This window comes from Telopea speciosissima, chromosome 10 (genome assembly GCF_018873765.1).
Source record: "Telopea speciosissima isolate NSW1024214 ecotype Mountain lineage chromosome 10, Tspe_v1, whole genome shotgun sequence".
NCBI classification, from domain to species: domain Eukaryota; kingdom Viridiplantae; phylum Streptophyta; class Magnoliopsida; order Proteales; family Proteaceae; genus Telopea; species Telopea speciosissima.
This window is the reverse complement of record NC_057925.1, coordinates 931527-951965: the sequence shown is the minus strand read 5'-3', so window position 1 is coordinate 951965 and position 20439 is coordinate 931527. Positions and strand designations below refer to the sequence as shown.

Sequence of the window (20439 nt, the reverse complement as noted above, 5' to 3'; positions counted from 1 at the left end):
CTTTTCTAATGTGGGACTAAAATTCTTCCACCTGAGACAAAAACAACCAACACCTTTTTTGAAAGAAATAAAGAGGTATTTTGACACTTCAATTGTTTCAAATACATTTGTAACCAACAATTTATCTAGAATAGACCTAAGAAACTCATTTTCAACAAAATCTTTGATCTTTATTATGATGCATAAAGAACTCTATTTGATTTCAAACTTCACATAACACTATCTTGCATATTAGACATGAATGATATTTTTAATATGTTTAAGGGGGGTATTACCGAAAAAAATATGTTTGGGGGGGACAGGTGAGCGTGGATCGTGTCCTTGTACAAGTATTGTCCAAGGCCCTCTAGAGCTACTCACATGGAATCCACTATGGGATCCATAGGAGGAGTGGATTCCATGTGAGTGGCCTTGGAGGGCGTTGGACGGTACTTGTACAAGGATACGATTTGGTCTCGGAAAAGGTCTCTGAGCTTGCGTCATAGGCTATGCTAGCACTCTCCATCTCTACCTCATTCCTCTTGTCATGGTCTCCTACCTCCCCGTTCCGTTGCTCTTCACCTTGTCGGCTCCAAGTACACTCTCTCTATATTTAATGAAAAAAAGTTTTCTTGGGGGAGAAAAAATCTCCTCACCATTGATGATGTAACCATGTGATGGGACCAGTCCCATCACAAACTCCCACCCGCTATTGTTTGGAGTTGAAATTGACGGAGGGAACAATACCGAATCGAAATTTTTTTGATCTAACACAAATTAAAGATCAATCTTCATATGTTATAGGGTATTCGAAACAAACGATACAATACGGATTTAGGGTTATCTCTTAGTGCCGCAATCGAAGCACCTCCAATGGTTCACAACACTTTAACACCGAACTCGATAAGGTAGGATTAGACCTTCACTCAACGCTTTGATGAAGAAGAACACAACAAAATCCTTCCCCTAATAATGACAATCATCAACTTTTGGAGAGATGAAGAGAAGAAGGGAGAGAGTCTGAAATTTCTTAGAGAAACTTTTTCTCTCTAAAATTTATGAGCTATGTGATTTGTGCTACTTTGCTCCTCTTAAGGCTATTATATAGTCAAACCTTTATTCCTTTCATTATTAGGATTCCTAGTGTCAAGTGGCGCAATTTTATTGGGTGGTACACCAAGGTTGCCTACATTAAGTCACACACAATTGGTTAATTAAGTTAATTACACACAAGTGCACATTAGTTTTGGTAATAATCATAACACTCAGAATTAATAGAAAACATTACGTATAGGTCTCTTCACTTTACAACATCTCACAATAGATTTTGAGGCATTGCAAGTTGGTGCATGCCCCCCAGGAGGTCAAGGGTTCGACTCTCCTGGATTGCATTTGTGCCAAAAAAAAAAGAGGCACCTTTCTCCCCCTCCCCCTTTAGTTGTAGATTGTGGGCTTGTCTTAGCCTTCCCCTTAGATTGTAGTTGGCCTATGGGCCCTTGAGTAGGATAGACCCAAAAAAAAAAAAAAAAAAACAACAGATTTCAAGGCATTGAATTAAATTACTGTCATCACCCTTATCTATTGAACTAGTATAAAGTATGTTGATCACTGATTGAACAACAAAACAACGTGATTAAATGTTTTATATAATAATTTTATAAATTATTTTGTAAAAGCTTTACAAATAAAACACCAAGCTCATAATTATCATCCAATCAAGTTCAGTATTCTCTTTCGAGATATTTTCCGTACATGGGAATTGGATTCCTTATTAAATGTCACTTTTGTTCACAGACAGATAAAATGGACCTACTGTAGTGATGTATAGTCAGTCATATATAAGCATCAACCTTATGTACATTAAAGTACACTATGTCGGTCTACAACGATAAAGACCTCTCAAGTTTGGAGACCACACAATTGTAGTCACAACTCACAACTGTATCTAATATCTTCATTCTCAAAAGCACACATTGTGGCAACCATGCAAATAGAGAACCCAACTTTGTCCCTAATCATGAACACTGTGAGATCATACTTTTAGCCACACAATCGTCGATATAAAATTAAATATAATTTATTTAAAATAAATAATTTATTTGAATTTGATGGATACCATATCCAAGAGAAACTATCCCTCCCCTTAGACATCAGATGGTACCTACCTGTTCTTTAATTTTAATGTTCATTAACTTGGTTTGTTTAATTTACACCACCAAAAAAAAATAGAGTTTGGGAAGATAAGACTCTACATGTGGACAAAATTTGAGGTTACCCACTTAACACCACACATGAGCTATCTGATTAATGAGGGAAAACAAAAAAAAAAAAGAGGACTTTGTCTGGTGTTGATTGAGGAACTTGACATAGGAATTAGAGGGTCAATACCCTAATAGGAAAGGGATATCCTAATTCCTAACCCACCAACCCAGAAGAGGAGATGCATCTTTGACCTGAATTGCAAAAGATTAGTTCCCCACGACTTCTAATAAGGTTTGAAAATTTTGGTAAAATTCAAAATTTAAGATTGAATTCCATGATAGCTTGCATCAGTACAGCACAAGAAGTCAGTAGTTGAAGTGAGTGCTTAAGGCCCACCAACTTTCCCCCAACCCTAACAAAGGTACGTGTCAATTCTTAGTTCCAGTTGTCCCATATCCAAGGCATCCACCTGGCATCTTATCACTGGTTTGAATTTCAAACCACCCAACCCAATCAGTGGCCATTACCCTGTGAGTTGGGCTGGGCTTGTAACAATTTAATTTGTATTAATTTCATTTTTTACCAAAACTAACCCATGTAGCTTTCACAGACAAAGCGTATCGGGGCCCATTCAACAAACTTGTGTCGCATAGCAATCAATGTTTCAAAAATCCGAATTGGATCGGTCATATCGGCTGATTTGACCATGGCTGATCTCAAATGATCGATCCTAGAGTTTTGGGATCGACTGGATCGAAATTGCAGGTCCGATTCGAATCCCAATTCTGAGTTTAAAATCCTTAATAGCAAATGGCAATAGACACTCAAAACTCAAAAGGGTGACAAGAGAATTATTTTTTCAAAAAAAACCAATTAATATAACGCCAATCTTCTGAACTCGTATTATAGTCCATATATTCGAAACTCTCCAAACCCCCTCCAACCCCCCCCCCCCCCCCCACCTCCCAAAAAAAAAAAAAAAAAAAATCTATTGAGACCGAGTTTTTCTCGAATTACGATAAAGGAATCGATGACCATCATTGCATGAAGGGCGTAAAAAACAATGAAAGACATTTCAAAGCTCGAACAAATTAATAGGGGATGAGTAATAATGATGACAGATTCAGGGGTGGATGAAGGAAAAACTTTCTCATAATCCGTGAAGGGGCACTTAATCCGTCCATTTAGATTTAATGGTGAAACCCTGTTTTTTTCAGATTAGCTACGTTACACATCCCTATATACATCAATGGCTTGTCAAGCCATTCAAATTACTATTATTAATCATAATTATCCATTTATATTTTATTTTATGGTTTCCTGAGTAACAAAGAATGAAAATAGGAACTACGCACTTGGGCTGAAACTTAATGAATGAAGATGGCTGATGTGGGAAATTTGCTATCCTTTTTACCGTACCATTATAAGTTCTAAGATTAATGGAAAAGAGGCGACCCTTAGGTTATAATATATTGGGAAAATTACATGATTAGTTACTTTTGGGTTTTCATTTATAAAACTGTCCACCCTATGTTTGAGTTAACAAAAATAGACAAAAACAAGTTAAGGTTTACAAAACTCGACAAAATAGTGTCTCTCCCTCCCACATTTATTTTTTTAGACATTTTTACTCCTGTCATTGCCTTCTCTCCCAGGCATCCTCGGTTTCCTACAACCCTGCCCTTGTCCCAGCCACCGCCATTCTCTGCTACCCCAAGTAACAGAGGAAAAAAAAAGAGATTTTTTCAAAAGGGAATTGCCGAGGAAGGAAAGAGAGTCACTGTTTTGTCTAATTTTGTAAAACTAAACTTGTTTTTGTCTATTTTTGTTAATTCAAACATAGGATGGACAGTTTTGTAAATGAAAACCCAAAAGTAGCTAATCCTGTAATTTTCCCTAATATATTTTGTTACCATTTGTTTGACGTTTTTTCCAAATTAATTACAAGGCTTCAAAATCGTTAACATAAACAAGTCAAGCAGGATTGGGAGGGGGGGGGGGGGAAGAAGTTGAATTCAAATGATCAATTAGAAGAGTTTATCCATTGGAATTATTTTATTAATAAGTCCAGAGAGCTTATGTATGTAAAAGAAGGGAAAAAGATTCCTGCTTGGTAGCGCCCCTATGCCATCTCACAAGGCACCGTTAAATGACACCCCTACCCTCCAAGTGGATACCCAAGCACACTCCCCCTATTGGTCCAAATGCTGGTGTAGAGAGTAGAAACCATGCAAGCAAATAGCGATCTCATACCCGTAAATGAAATAGTACTATACGAAGTACTTTATGTCCTTGTACACATTTTGCTTTTTCTTCATTTGCTTATATCTCAAAGTCATCAAATGTATTTTTATCGTAAGAGTTAGTTTTTATTTATTTTATTTTCCTACACAATCAATGTAACACAGGATTGGGGAAAAAAAATGAAGTTGCAAATTTCTTGGTAAATTATCAGTTTGCTAGGGTGTACATTGAAGGCAACCGGTAGGCTATAAATATATTATACAAATATGATGTTTCTCGTTACCATTATTTTGTTGTTTCTTCCAAATTAATTTTAAGGATTTAAAATCTTTAATATGAACACGTTAATGGAGATTGGGGGAGGGGGAGAAGTTGAACCCAAATGTTCAATTAAAAGAGATTTATCCATTAAAATGATTTAATTAATAAGCCCAAAAAGCTTATGTATGTAAAAGAAATAGTACTCTACAAAGTACTTTATATCCATGTACACATTCTTCTTTTTCTCTATATGCTTATATGGCTCAAAGTCATCAAATGTATTTTTATCTTAAGGGTATAATTTTTAATTAGTAATTTATTTTCATAGGTTACCCATCACAATACTGAAAAAAATAAAATAACAAATTTCATGGCACATTAATGGTTTAGGACAAAAAAATGAAATAATAAATTTCTTGGCAAATTATTGGTTTGCTAGGGTGTTCCTTGAAGGTAACCATTAAGCTATTATATATTATACAAATATGATGTTATTCGTTACCATTTGTTTATTGCTTCTTCCAAATTAATAACAAGGCTTTAAAATCTTTAATATAAACAAATCAAGGGGAATCGGGGGAGGGGGGAGGGGGGAGGTTGAATCCAAATGATTTGATTAATGAACACAAAAAAGCTTATGTATGTAAAAGAATTAGTACTCTACAAAATACTTTGAATCTTGATAAACTTTTTGCTTTATTTTCATATGTTAAAATGGTTCAAATCATCAAATGTACTTTTATCTTAAAAGTTAATTTTTTACTTAACATATATAAATTTTTTTATAATTTTTTTTTTTTCTTTCAAAAACCTTCCCTTATTTATAATAGTGAATGACAAGGCTGTTCTGCTCACATCCATGAAATGGAATTCCACGTAGGATTTACTTTTTTTCTTATATACGTCAAAGAATTTATACTTCACAAAATGTTTTGTAATTTAATAGTTTGTACCTTCATAATTCATAATAAATGCTTTATTATGTTTTTTGTTTTCTAGTAAACAGTTCTTTATTATATTCATTTGATTATAGGACAAAGTGTTCCTCCACTCATAGAGGGCGGTTTGCCCACCATCCTAGGGTTTTAGTATATTCCAAAATACCTTCCTGATACCCATTCCTGGCCTCTCTAGCCCATGGATGGAGGAAAACTTGATCCATGATTATATTTTGAAAGGTATTTATACTTCATGAAATGAGTTGTATCGTAGTAATCTCTCTCTCTCATAATTTGATACAAATTGTACAAACTTTTTCATATGTTCCAGTCTTGTTTTTCAACAATGAGCTTCAACCACTAAGATTGCTCATCCCAAATGTCTCATGTACTTGAAGCTGGCCTACGTGTAAAGGGGGTTTTAAAAAATATGAGAGAGAGAGAGAGAGAGAGAGAGCCCATAAGTGACATTGGCTTTTATTCTTACCCAAAAAAAAAAAAAAAAAACAAAGAAATTGGCTTTTATTATCTTGAGAATATGGATTTCATCAATCCATCTTCTTCAGTGTATCTTCTTATGTTTTTATACATATAAGAAAACATATTTCATGAAATGCACTATATTCTAACATGTGCTTCTTATTGTAACCAACGTGGTGAATCGAAAAGTTGTAACTCTCAAAAGTTCTTTTAACCGTAGGGTCAAAAAGGTTTTTGAAATAATTTAAAGTAACTTATATTATGTTATTTTTCAAGAGTGTTATTTTTTGAAATTTGAAATGAAATGATTTTATCTTTATTAAAAAAGGAAGAATAAAGAAGAAGCTTGTTATGCTAAAAGAGCAAAAAAGTAAGGTTATAATTTTTTTTCATCAATTTTGGTTACAAATAAGATTTTTCTTATTCTTATACACGGTATCTTTACAAGTATTTTAAAATAGGGAAATTGGTAGGCACATTGCCCATAGTACACATCCTCTCACAATAACAACACATATATGCTGTATTTTTGCAAATATTTTAAATAGGTAAATGGGTAGTACACTACCCACAATACATGCTCCTTCACAATGACAACACACTTTCTCTCCTTATTAACCATTTAGCCCCCCCCCCCCCCTTTTTTGGTTAAAACCATTTAGGCGCCCTATGTACATAACAAAATGTGCTATATTCTTTCTTCTTTTTGGCTTGGCCTATATGATGCTAATATATCCTGGCAGTGTGTTGGCATCGATCTGTCTCCTTTAAAATATTGTTGGCATTATATTGTATGAAAAAATCATACTTTACACGATGAGTTGTATCCTCCTAGTAAATATATTCTCTCTCTCTCTCTCATAATTCTTGTTGCTTATGAAAGATGCAATTCCTCTTCAGTGAATAGCTGCCTCCAAAAAGAAGGGGAGAGAAGGAAGAAAGAAAGAGAAAGGCGTTAACATCAAATAAATGTCATAAATCAAATGGGATTTACTATACCAACTCAACTTTTTTTTGTTGGGGGGGGGGGGGGGGGAGGGTGGGAGGGGTTAATAAGAGACAAATATTATTCATATCAACATGTCTAATTCATGGATGAGGAATATAACTCCACAATCCATGGATTGGAATTAAGCCAGACTGTCAAACACGTTACTAACAATGCCTTCTTTATCAGGGAGTCAGTCATATTATTGACCTCTCTTACTTAGAACATAAGAAAAATTATGTGATACCATGTAAGAAGATAATAAAGAAATATCTTTAAGGATGAGATGTTGAGGATTATACCAACCCACCTTACTGTGTGATTTGGTCAGGCCAGCCTAAAATCCAGCCCAACAAGGTAAAGGGCCTTAAATCTAATCAAGGCCCACTTAGAAAAGGAAAGCCTAAACATGGTGTGGGCTGGGGACAGGCTGGGCCTCTACAATTAGGGTTTCTTTTACAAGCCCTGTTCTCTAGAACAATACATGACCAAGTGGAAAGTGGGAAAAAAGAAGGAAAAATATAGAAAGGTAGGAATTGGCGAGATAAAGACCCCCAGGAGGAATGGAGAAAGAAAAAAGGAAAATATCGGGAAAAGGAAAATATCGGATTTTGATTTTTGAAGGGGGAGCGTGGTTCTATTTGAATCACCGGTTTCCATCGTCAAAATCCTCTTTTCCCAAAACCCCGAACCCTTGGCGGCTCTTTTTCTCCTCTTTCTCTCTCCTAGGGTTTTTCTCTCTCTTCCAAAACCCTTGCGCTTTCCTCGTTCCTTAACGTTTTCAGGGTTTAGGATTGCTCCCCTCCACTGCTCATCTTCTCTGAAGATCGGATCATGGCGGCTGTCGCTCCATCTGCAGATCGTATCCTTTACTAAGTCTCGTTGTATAAGGTTGCTTTGTTCCTTGTCTTCAGGATTAGATTCTCTGTGTTCTATATCTCCATGATCTATTTTTTCACCATATTGATTCATCGCACTTGATTTTCCGTTCTTCCCTTTTGTTTTCTACGGGTCTTCGATTAGGTTGGTGTGTTTTGTTAGGTTTTATGTTTGGATCTGGGAGTTATGGACATGTCTTTCTTCCCCTTGTCACAAATCTCTTTGGGTTTTATTCGTCTAGGGTTTTGTCATATTGTGTTGAGTTTCTTTGTTCATATGTAGATGGTTGTCGTGAGATTTATTTGATTCAGTCTCTGTTGTGTGGATCCATGTGGAATATCGTCCTTCTGGGAGGGATGTTTATCTGCTGAATAGGCTCTTTTATGCGGGTTTCTGCTATTTTTTGTTATTGTGAAGGTTTGAACTTGAGGCACTGTTTCTGCAGACGTTTTTTTTTTTTTTTTTTTTTTTTTTTTTTTTCCATTTTGGTGCATCTTTGGAAATTTTTATATGCTCTTTTTTGGTTCTCACAGGACTAGAATCAATATTTTGTTGGAAAAGGCGTCTAGGGTAGATTTTTGCTGTACCAGTTCTTTTCGTTGTTTGAATTTCAGTGTCAACGAGTTTTTTGTTCTTATTGCGTTCGGTTCTCCCTCTTGTGGGGAGAACTTTGTAGGTTATGTATAACACCTTTGTTGAAGATCATACTTCTGAGTTTGCTTTGATTTATTTGAATGATGTATAACAAAGTAAGGTTTTCAGTAGCTGACTTATTTTTACGTACAAATTAGATTGTTCCCTTAACTCTTTTTACTATAGAACCTGCAGATTTACTGCAGAAATTATCGTTAGATACTCAGCCCAAGACTCTTGAAGTTCCTGAGGCCACTAAGAAGGTAATTTGCAACTTTGAAATGTTCCTCTATCTTTCAATGGGAAATTTCTGCTTTCTTTTGGCTCCTCTGTCAGAATTGGAATTTAAACCTTAACATCTCCTCTCTGATTTTTTTATTATATTTTCTATACACAGGTTTCTGCTATACAGTATGGATCAGTTGATGCTGGTGGACTGCCAAACGGTCAAAATCAGTCAGAGCGGTCTCCAACTCCTCTACTTCAGGACTTTGTTGATCCAACAATGTGCTATCTTCCAAATGGATATCCATCTACTGCGTATTATTATGGAGGTAAGCTGATATTGTGCTCATTGTTTTTACTTTTATTGGATTCTTTTTGTGCAAAGGTTTTGCTAATATGGAACACTTACTGTGTCCATTGTTTTGCTGCTGCAAGATATTTACAGTTCTTATAATTAAGTTACAAGTAGTTGGAGGATATTTGCCATTTTAGGGTCTGTTTTAACCATTCTGGATTCAAAATTCCAGGTTATGATGGGCCTATGAACGAGTGGGATGACTACCCTAGATATGTAAATCCGGATGGAGTGGAGATGCCTCCTGTGAGTTATTTTTCTTGCTCATATGTTTACTTTTGTGGAAGATGTGCTCTTTTGATTGTAGGCATGTTTGGCTATTGTTTGGATTATTTCATTTATTTTTTTTAATATTTACTAATATCACTTGCAATGCCCAAGAGTTGGCTTTGAGGTTCATGTCATATTGTTTGTTGACAGGGAGTTTACGGGGACAATGGGTCACTCATGTATCATCATGGTTATGGATATGCGCCTTATGGTCCGTACTCCCCTGCAGGTTCCCCAGTGCCTACCATGGGACATGACGGTCAGCTTTATGGCCCCCAACACTACCAGTATCCTTCTCCTTATTATCAGCCACCAACCCCCCCTAATGGGCCTTACTCTCCTAACCAACCAGCTGCTCTACAAGGGGATGTTTCGACCTCTGTTGCTTCTGAGCAGGTGCCTTTGCCTGTAGAAACAACCAAGGGTAATAGCAATGGGATTGCAAATGGGAATGCAAATGGAAATAATGCATCTGGCCCATTAAGACCCAGCTACCAAAATTCATCTTTGAATTCGAATGGCTCATATATTAGGGGTGTCTTGCCGGGCGGTATCCCTGCTTCTGGTTATCAGGACCCTAGATTTGGTTTTGATGGGATGAGGTCGCCAATTCCGTGGTTAGATGGTACAGCATTCTCTGATGGGCAGCCTAGACCTGTTACAAGCAGCTCTGTTTCTTCAACTGTATCGCATATCGGTAATGGTCATTCTGGGAGGAATCAGAATCTTAGGCCCATTCCCCACCTCATAGTAAGTGTATATGTATCATTCTTCTTAATTTAAGTAGAAGACTAATTTGTTATTTGTATTTAGACTTTTTATCCTTTGGTTGTTTTGTTTATTTGTTGTTCAACTGTTGAATACTTCTAAGCTGGCCTCATCAAATATGCAGCCTATAATTTTTACTAATTCATAAATTATTTGCAGGGTTTGCACCACCCAAGACCCACATCTGGTATGAACCCTACTCCAGGATTCATGAACAGGATATACCCAAACAACAGGATGTATGGTAATAATACTGTTAGAACTGGTCTGGGTTTTAATGGTTATGACTCCAGGCCAAATGGACGTGGGTGGTTGGCTGTTGATAGCAAGTACAAAAACAGAGGACGGGGAAATGGTTTCTTTGGTTATGGAAACGAGAATATGGATGGTCTGAATGAACTGAACAGGGGACCAAGAGCTAAGGGATTTAAGAACCAAAAGGGGTTTGTACCCATCACATTAGCAGTCAAGGGACAGAATCTCCCCTTAAATGGGAATACTACTGAGGAAAAGGACAAGGAAAATTCAAGTTTGAATCCAGACAAGGAACATTACAACCGGCTAGACTTTCCGGAGGAGTATTCAGATGCAAAATTCTTTATTATTAAATCCTATAGTGAGGATGATGTCCACAAGAGCATAAAGTATGGTGTGTGGGCTAGCACACCCAATGGAAACAAGAAGTTGGATGTTGGATATAAGGAGGCTCAGGAGAAGTCTGATGGCTGTCCTGTATTTTTGTTCTTCTCGGTGAGTGAGTTGATCCTATTAATGGACTTCTATTTTTCCCCTTCTACAGATTCACATGGTTGCACCCTTGCCCCTTGATTCTTTTTCCCAGGTCAATACCAGTGGGCAATTTGTTGGACTTGCTGAAATGGTGGGCCCAGTTGATTTCGACAAGAGTGTGGAGTATTGGCAGCAGGACAAGTGGAATGGCTGTTTCCCTTTGAAGTGGCATATTGTAAAGGATGTACCCAACAGTTTGTTGAAGCACATCACTCTTGAAAACAATGAGAACAAGCCTGTCACTAACAGTAGGGACACTCAGGAGGTTTGCACCCTGTTCAAGCATTTTTTATAAAATGATGTATCATATGTTGTTTGGTGGCTTTAACAATGTTACTGGTGGTTTGTAGGTCAAGTTCAAACAGGGGCTTCAAATGCTTAAAATATTCAAGGACCATTCCAGCAAGACATGCATCCTGGATGATTTTGGCTTCTATGAGGCTCGTCAAAAGATGATGCAGGAAAAAAGAGCTAAGCAACAGCAGTTTCAGAAACAGGTAAACATATCTTGCCCTCAATTACAGATTTTCCACACATACATTAAGGTGCTCTTTTGTTGGACTTTTTATCCATATTACTCAAGCTGTTCAGTATGTTTTTTGCATCCAATTTCAGTTTGTTTATGGATCTATATCAAGATATCTATTCAAGTTAATTTCAACCTATTTCACACTTAAACCTCATCTATCCTCTCTTTCTCTCTCTTGTTTTGGTTAGAGGACAAATGGATACAGAGACTCCCTCCGTGAGCCACTGTCCCCTGGGATGAATCACCCCCCTCCTGCTGTGGCAATGATGCCTCCTCCCCTGTAAAACCCCAACCCTTTATTTAGATTAGATTTTGGAGCAAGTCCCAGGAAAGTATAGGTCATCTCCCAGCTCCAAATCCGCAGTTCTTGATTTCTCATACTATTTTTTCTATAATTTTAACTTAGAAGGGGAGCATTTGGTGCTGGGTCACTTGAAGAGGAATTTCAAGGTCATATAAGTAATGTACACTCCTCTGCAATCCCTGCACCCCTGCCCAACCCCTCTGTGCAACAGCCCTTTTATGTAACCCAATCCTTACCCCTGCTGCGGCCCTGCCACCGCCACCTCTGCTCCTATCGCCTCCTACCATCATCGCTCTCGCATTGCTGCCCCATTCCTCCTGCTCCTGCCGTTGGTTCTGCCGAGTAAGAGCAACATAAATAGAGAGAAACTATTGTGAAAATTCAACTACCAAATGGCATTCTTATTCTTGAAATATTTCAAATGTTACAATAAAAGTATTTCATTTTCTTGACCCAAAAAAAAAAAAAACTATTTGTTGACTTATTTCTAGGAATCAATATGAAGTTGAAACAGAAATCAAGTCAAAGAGAGTTAATGAAGCTGCGACTATTTCATTTTCCCAAATGTCCCATTGTATATGGATAGGTCTGCTTAACTGATTCACACTGCTGATGTAGGTTCGGGATGGGAAGCCTACAGATGTTGCTGCCTCGGATGAAAATTATAAAGAGATGGCTAATGGAAAATCAAGATTACAGCAATCTTCTGATGTGGCATCAGCTTTACTCAAGGAACCAGCTGCTGCAGCAGTGGCAGTTCAGTCAAATGGTGAATGTAAGATGTCTGAAGAGAATGGGTCGGTTGCAGGAGCTGCTCTAAAGGGTGCTACAAAACCAACTGTGACGGAGAAAAGAGTTTTAGCTAATGGGGTTGTAGCTAATGGGGTGGCAAATGGGTGTTAGGTATCCATGGACTTGATTCCCTCACTGAAATGGTCTGTAGTGGCTGGCTGGGGTTGCCTGGAAGAGTTGGGGCAGAAGTTTTGCTGCTAAGAATGGCTTTCAGAAGCGAACGCTGCCCAACATTCTTGGACTTGGGTCTTAGTGGATCTTGCTTACTACAAGGCAATAAAATGTAGATGAGGGATGGGTGAATGCCTCCTTAGATTTTTCCTAGTTGTAGTGAGGCAGGTTCAACATCATCTCAGGATCTCTAAATATTTTAGTCTTTTTCTTTTACCCTTTAATTTACCATTATGACCTCTTCCCTTGGCATTAGGATTGTGATGGTTTTGTTTTGCAGTTGCTGGGTAGCTCCTAACAGTTTTTCTCTTGGGGGATTTGGAATTTTCTTGCGTCTTTTTGTTTTTTCTTGGTTTTTCATCTTGTAAATCTGCTTTGTATTTGTAGGAGGACCAGTTATCAGGTGGCATAGTTCATAGTTGGTTTTTTTTTTCTTTTTTGGTGTTCAAGGTTGGATAATGCAATGCAATAGAGTTGGAAGAGCATAAAGTTTTTATGCTTTTTACATTTATAGCTAGTCCCTTTGGACCCTCTCAGTTGAGCAGTACTTGAGCTTCACAGTAGAATCATTTTGTGCAAATTCTAATATTCTAAAAGGAGATAACATGGGATGGTTGCTAGTTTGATTAATATCCCTTATGCCGACATTTATTAAAAGACATTAAAAAACTATGGATTAGTTTGGGTTATGCATAATCAGTACGTTTCCATGTGTAACAGAACTTGAATAAGAAAAAAATTTATCTTTGCATTTGTTTGGGTTATTTGTGCCTCTAATGAGAGTTTACTACTTCCATGATCATTTGTCCGAAAAATAAGTTTTGTATAAAGAAATTGTAGAATTACTACTAAATGGATTTCATATTACGGAGTCAAACATCCAATCTGGAAGCCTAATATTACAAGAAAGCGAAAATGTGGTAGCACACGGATGGTTGCATGCCTAAAATAATGTTCCTAATGTTATGTTCTTCCAAAATGATGTTGATGATGGACAGCTTCCATCCGTATAAATATATAAATTTCCTCATCGAATTCAAATTTTGTAGGTAGATAGGGAAAGCTGTGGTCTACTCGGGAGGCAAATTTTATGGTAAAATAGATTACCAAGTAGCAGATATTAGCTGAGACATTGTTAAGCTAGGCAACAAATACATAGCTAGCATATGTTATCCTAGGGGTGTCAAACGGTCCGTTTGGCCAGGTTTTTGTCGGGCTGAATTGGTTTTGGTCTCGGAATGTGAGTCCAAAACTAAACTGTTAATAACGGTTTAGATCGATTTGTTTTTTACTTTGAACCACAACGAAACCTTACATTCATAACTTATAGTGAGGAAAAGTTAGATAAAAACACTTTTAATTCACCTTCTCCAAGTCAAACAAGTTAAACAACCATGAATAAATAGAATTTGTAGCGAAATTATTGTTACAAATCATATCATTATTTATCATTTATTCTATGAGGAAGATAACTAATATTGAAATCAATGAATAATTAATTAATGAGAAGATAACTAATATTGAAATAACAAAATGAAAACCTACAACATGGATAATCGAATCACGTATTAATAATCCTATATTCAATGATATTTTGTCGGTCTCATTCGATTCGATTTTTGGTTTGGATATCGATCGATCCTGATTTTCAGCCAGTTCCATCATATACCAGTCCAAAACCAAAAACACAATGACTATGTGTTTCCCTTCGTACGCCTACCAATTGGTAAAGTGAGTCCCCGAAGAATTTGACCAGATCAGTGGGTATCTAACGGTCTCACCTTAATTGAAGTTCTTGATAATGGCAAGGAACCAAAGGTTCTTTAATTGATGTTATGTTGTTGAGAGAATCCATCACTATACCATGAACAATGGAGAGTTCAAAGAGAGTTGAGAGATTGTCGATTGCAGGCCTCGATACAGCCGCTGAAACCTGGAGAACCAGCTTTGGGTTCAGAAAATTACTGATTCTTCCCCTGTACTTTACTCTAATTATACATTCCTCTCTTTGATTTTGCCCAATTACATTTAGATTCCCTTTGACCGATGGTGTTAACCTGATGTTAGTTGTTGTATAAAAAGACTATTGGGAAGCAGTTTTGCTGTACGGGAGTGCACTTCCATGTGTCTATCTCTCTCCTCCTTAAAACAAGGGGGCAGAAATGTCTTTTCACATGGGAAGGAGGGAGATAAACTCATGGGAATGCTGGCGTAGGCCACATTCCCAGACAGAGATCTTTTTCACAAGACTATTTTACCCTTTTACTTTACAAACAGAATTACAAATATACCTTTTGCATCATCTTCAACCTAAAAACACCAATAACAGAGGAAACGAATGATGATGTACATTTCCATCGAATAACCTGTTAGGGTTTAGGGTTTAAGCACAAGGTTGCTTAAAGCATTACACCCTGAGTATCTAGTTTGGAATACCCAGACTGCTGCCTCCAGTTAGTATTTATAGGGAAACTAGGGTTTAGGTCAGATGAGCTAATTACTAGATTGCCCCTCACAGCCTGGGCATTAATACAAGTAGGATTATATTAGAACATATAAAGGGATATTACATAAATATCCTTACAATCTCCTCCTATGTTCTACATATATCCACCACACATGTATAGAAACCATTATTCAATCAGTAATTGAATCAATATAAATTGAATAAATTGAATAAGTAATAAGTAAACTTCAAGAAATAAAACTAAGGTTTTAGACCAAAACTAAACCTAACAACAAATCCGAAGTTCCACATGCAAGTAGCTAAACCAAAAGAAATAATCAAAAGAAAAAGTCCTTGCAATCCATGTGACTTTACTCATCAAGTAAGTCATCCTCATCGAGATCCAGGTTCAATCGTTCTCCTCCATCTTTGTCATTCTCTGTAATTTGTCAAATATGAATTTTATAAGATAATATGAATTCAATCATTTGCACAATAGTATCTAGTTCAACAATAAGAACTTAGTACATTCCATAAATGACTGAAGGTAAATAAAAAACAATAAGCATCATCATCAAGTTTCTTTGCAAGAACTCGATCCTATATAGTCTCTATCACAATAACCATACCATGTTTTCATTTGGAATACTGTGTTTATCATATCAGTCATAGATTTATGTTGTATCATCAAATTTGGAATGATGCACCATACTATGAAAGACATGTCATCAAATTTGGAATGACATAAAGATTAGCACAATATCATTGAAACATATCAGACATTTTTCATATTCCTTTGTGGAATAACAAAGTAAGAAAATTTCACATGAAAAATTTGCTACACCATCAAATTTGGAATGGTTTCACAAGCCACTATACTTAGTAACCTAACTAAGTTATCTGAAACATGTAAACTGTCACGAATACTTTCCAAGGCTAGATGAGATTCGAATAATTCAAAATAATGCTGGGTTAGGTTAAGACCTGACTAAATGGTCTTTAACCCCACCTCCCCCATAGTTTTGAATGTTCGATCTTTGTTCAATCCCTTTATAAGGGCATCTGCTGTATTATCCTTCGATCTCACATCAATCAAAGTGATAATCCCTTGTTCTGTTTTATAATTCAGCATGGCCTGTTTCAGCCTGATGTGTCTCCTCTTACAATTAAAGAGTGAGTTATTCACAATCGTCTTTGTTGCTTGATTATCACAGAATATAGATATGGAGTTTAACTTAAAACTCCTTAATGGAATATCCATGATCAGATCCTTTATAGACTCTGCTTCATCTCCCGCAGGAGCTAGAGCATAAAGTTTCGATTCCATAGATGACAGAGCAATATTAGTCTGTCTCTTCGACTTCCATGCTACAGCTGCTCCTCCTAGTGTAAATACATAACCACTGGTGGATCTGCTGTCTCCCAAATCTTAGCATCAAGACGCATCAGAATATCCTTTCAAAATTGGAGGATGTCCAGTATAACATAGAGCATAACCCAGAGTACCCTTAAGGTATCCCATCAGCTTCGTCAGGGCATCCCAATACTCTTTTCCAGGATTACTAGTGAAACGACTCAGCATGCCTACCATAAAGGCTATGTCTGGCCTAGTGCAACTCATTGCATACATGAGACTGCCAATCAGTTTAGAATATTTTGACTGATTCACGGTGTCACCTGTGTTAGGTTTCAACCGTTTGTTATAGTCATAGGGTGTCTCAATCGATTTACAATCACTGTATCATCAACTAAAAAGTAGCCTCACAATGTAATGAGACTGACTAAGGGTGATCCCTTGCTCATCGAAGCTTACTTTCATTTCAAGAATGGTGTCCACCATACCAAGATCTTTCATGTCGAATTCTTTAGACAAGGTTTCTTTAATGTCACTCACTACAGAGAGATCAGAACCTAGAATCAACATGTCATCTACATACAAGCAAATAATCACGACCTTGTTTGACTCAGATAAAAAATAAAGGCACTTATCCAAGTTACTGGTTTGAAAACCAAGGCTCTTTACTGTCTTGTCAAACTCCTCATGCCACAATTTAGGTGCTTGTTTAAGACCATAGAAAGATTTGTTTAATTTACAAACTCTTTTTTCAGAACCTTCTATGACAAACCCTTCAGGTTGGTTCATATAGATTTCTTCTATTAGGTCTCCATTAAGGAAAGTCATTTTTACATCCATTTGATGCACAACATAATGCTCAATAGATGCTATGGTAAGAAGAATCCTTATCGTGGCCAAATGGCAGACTGGGGAGTAGATGTCAAAATAATTTATCCCTCTCACCTGGGTATAGCCCTTAGCTACTAACCGTGCTTTATACCTGGCTATAGACCCATCCGGATTAAGTTTCTTCTTCAGTATCCACTTACACCCTATTATCTTGGCCCCTCTAGGCAGATTAACAAAGTGCCAGGTCTCATTCTGCATTAAAGAGTTCATTTTCTCATCAATGGCTTCTTTCCATAGCAGTGAGTCCCTAGATCTAATCGGTTCCTTATCGGTGGATTGATCAGCCTCTAAATGGTAGGTCACAAAATCCTCACCAAAATCTTTGGGTACTCTATCTCTAGCAGATACTCTTCTAGGTTCTGATTCAGGGAGCATTGTGGGTTGAGTGTCAGAAACAATTGGTTCAGTATCCATAGGAGATTTTGTAACTATTTCTGTCAGACCAGACAAGGTCAGGCCTTTATCTCTGAGAAATTTATCTTCAAAGAATATATCATCCCTAGATTCTATCACCACATTGGTGGATAGATCCAAAAATTGGTCTGTAACACTGTCTTCTGCACAACCTAGATACACACAAGTGTTTGTTCTAGGTCTCACCTTAGGTCTCCTAGGGTCTTGTATCATAACATAAGCTATACAACCCCAAACTTTAAGAGTGTCATATCTACAGGGATGGTTATGCGATAGTTCATAAGGTGTAGAAGTCAGTTTTGAATGTGGTAGTCTATTTAGAATGTGATTTACAGTTAACACTGCTTCTCCCCAATAGCAAGAGGGCATGCCAGCTGTCAATAACATAGAGTTTAACATCTCTGTTAACGTCCTGTTTTTTCTTTCAGCTATGCCATTTGATTGAGGTGAGTAAGGAGCAATAGTTTCAAGGATTATGCCTGCAGAGGCACATAATTCCTTGAACTCTGTCAATTTGTATTCTCCTCTCCTATCACTTCTAAATCTTTTAATTTTCAAGTTCAACTAATTTTTTACCCTATTCTTGAAAATTTTAAAATTTTAAAATGCTTCATCTTTAGATTTTAACAGGTATAAATGACAATATCTAGAAAAATCGTCTATAAATGTTATCAAATACTTTCGACCTCCTCTAGTTGTGTAGCTTTTAAAGTCACAAATGTCAGAATGTATAAGTTCAAGAAGTTGAGTGCTCCTAAAAATTGTTCTGAAAGGTTTTCTAGTTATTTTGGTTTGAGCACACACTTTACATCTGTTAAATCTAATTGAAGGGTCTAATGGTAAATTATGAGTTTTAGCTAGTTTGAACATTTTCCTATAGTTCACATGTCCTAATTTATAGTGTAGTATTTTGGGATCAAGTGAAGTATTGTTAAGCTGGTTTATTATCTCATTAGCTAAACTCAACCTAAATATACCATTCAAATTATAAGCACATCCAAAATAAAAAGAGTTAACAGACAGTGTTACTCTACCACTACTAAAAGTAAGAGATATGCCAGTATCAAGCAAAATTTCAATTGAAATTAAATTCTTTTCAAAATTAGGAAATATTTTAATATTTTTCAAAGTAAGTATTTTACCTGATGAAAGAACCAGGTTCACTGTCCCTTGTTGAACCACTTTCACGACGTCTCCATTTGCAACAGTGACAGTCTCTGCTACTTGAATAACATCAGTGAGCAGGTTCTTACTATTACAAACATGACAAGTCGCTCCAGAGTCTAACCACCAATCTGAAGATGTACTGGCCAACCCCTTACCTTTGCCAACCATGGCAACAAAGTTAGTAGGCTCAGTCTTGTCCTCCAGCATGTGAACTTCCTTCTATGGTGTGTCAGTGTTCCCTTTCTTAGGACTCCTACACTCAGATGCATAGTGATCCCACTTTCCACAGTTGCGGCATTTGTCCTTTTTAAAGTTAGTCTTTTTGGCCTCCAACTGTTGGGGTTCTTTCTTAGGTGGCTTAGACTGCCTAGGATTTTTCTTGGGTTGTGAAACAAAATTGGTAGATGTCTGTTATTATTTTACCATCTCCAAGTTATTTCTTGCTCTGTTCTCATCTTCGATTCTAATGAACCGTTTGAGATCATCTAGCCCCACTTGTGTTTTCTTCCTATGCATCTCAGTTTTAAAGGAATGCTAGGTAGAGGATAACTTAAAAATAATTGCACCCACTAAGAATGCATCAACAACAACGATATTTTCTTGGTTCAGTTTTGTTCTCAAGTTCTCAAAGTCTGTTACTTGTGGAAGTATTTCCTTGTCTTCTTGAAACTTGAAATACATAAATTTGTCAACCAAGTGAGTTTTTGATAGGTCCTCCTCCTTTTTGAATTGGGCTTCTAGGTTTTTTCAAATCTCTTTTGCAGTCTTATATTTACTATAGGTCTCTGCCAGCCTATCTGACATGCAGTTCAATAGGTAGTCTTTGCAAAAGTCCTCATCACTTATCCATTGGACTTCAGTTAGATCCGTATAATCAGAAAAAGTATTTACTACAGTGTAGAAAATATCGAAGTACTTTAGTCCAAACTGAGTCCTCATTTTCCAAGAACTGAACTCAGAGCCACTAAAGCTTTTCAATTTGATCATCTCAATTGGAACAACATGTTTCGCCATTCCTAAGTGATTTGTTTATATGCCTAAGGAAAAATTCAAATAAAAAATAAATACTCAAGGAACAGTCACACCTAAGATGGAGAACTCTGAATTTAGACAGCGGAGAAAAGAATCGCAAAGTTGTAGTGGTGTCGACGCTAATGCGGGTATTGGCTACACGCAGGTAATGGCCGAACCCAAGAGAAAAAAATTTCTGCTAATGTACTCTGCAAAATCCGTATTCTGTAAAACCCCATTTTTTTTTTTTTTTTCAAGTCAAATCAAATCAACAATGCTTTTCACTCTTTTGTCTTCTTTCAAAATTCAAAGCTTTCCTTGTGAATAGAGACAAAGATCAAAAGCTGAT

At 36.8% G+C, this 20439-nt stretch overlaps 1 protein-coding gene across 1 annotated transcript; it reads left to right on the top strand.

The window, feature by feature from the left end:
* The first annotated feature begins 7739 nt into the window (after nucleotides 1-7739).
* LOC122641894 (YTH domain-containing protein ECT4-like) lies at nucleotides 7740-13309 on the top strand. The gene is made up of 9 exons (XM_043835212.1): nucleotides 7740-7954; nucleotides 8791-8867; nucleotides 9002-9158; nucleotides 9357-9430; nucleotides 9605-10204; nucleotides 10382-10972; nucleotides 11064-11276; nucleotides 11362-11508; nucleotides 12463-13309. Exons 1-9 carry the CDS (start codon nucleotides 7927-7929, stop codon nucleotides 12745-12747), a joined length of 2172 nt encoding a protein of 723 aa, XP_043691147.1. The 5' UTR covers nucleotides 7740-7926; the 3' UTR covers nucleotides 12748-13309.
* The last annotated feature ends 7130 nt before the right edge of the window (nucleotides 13310-20439 follow it).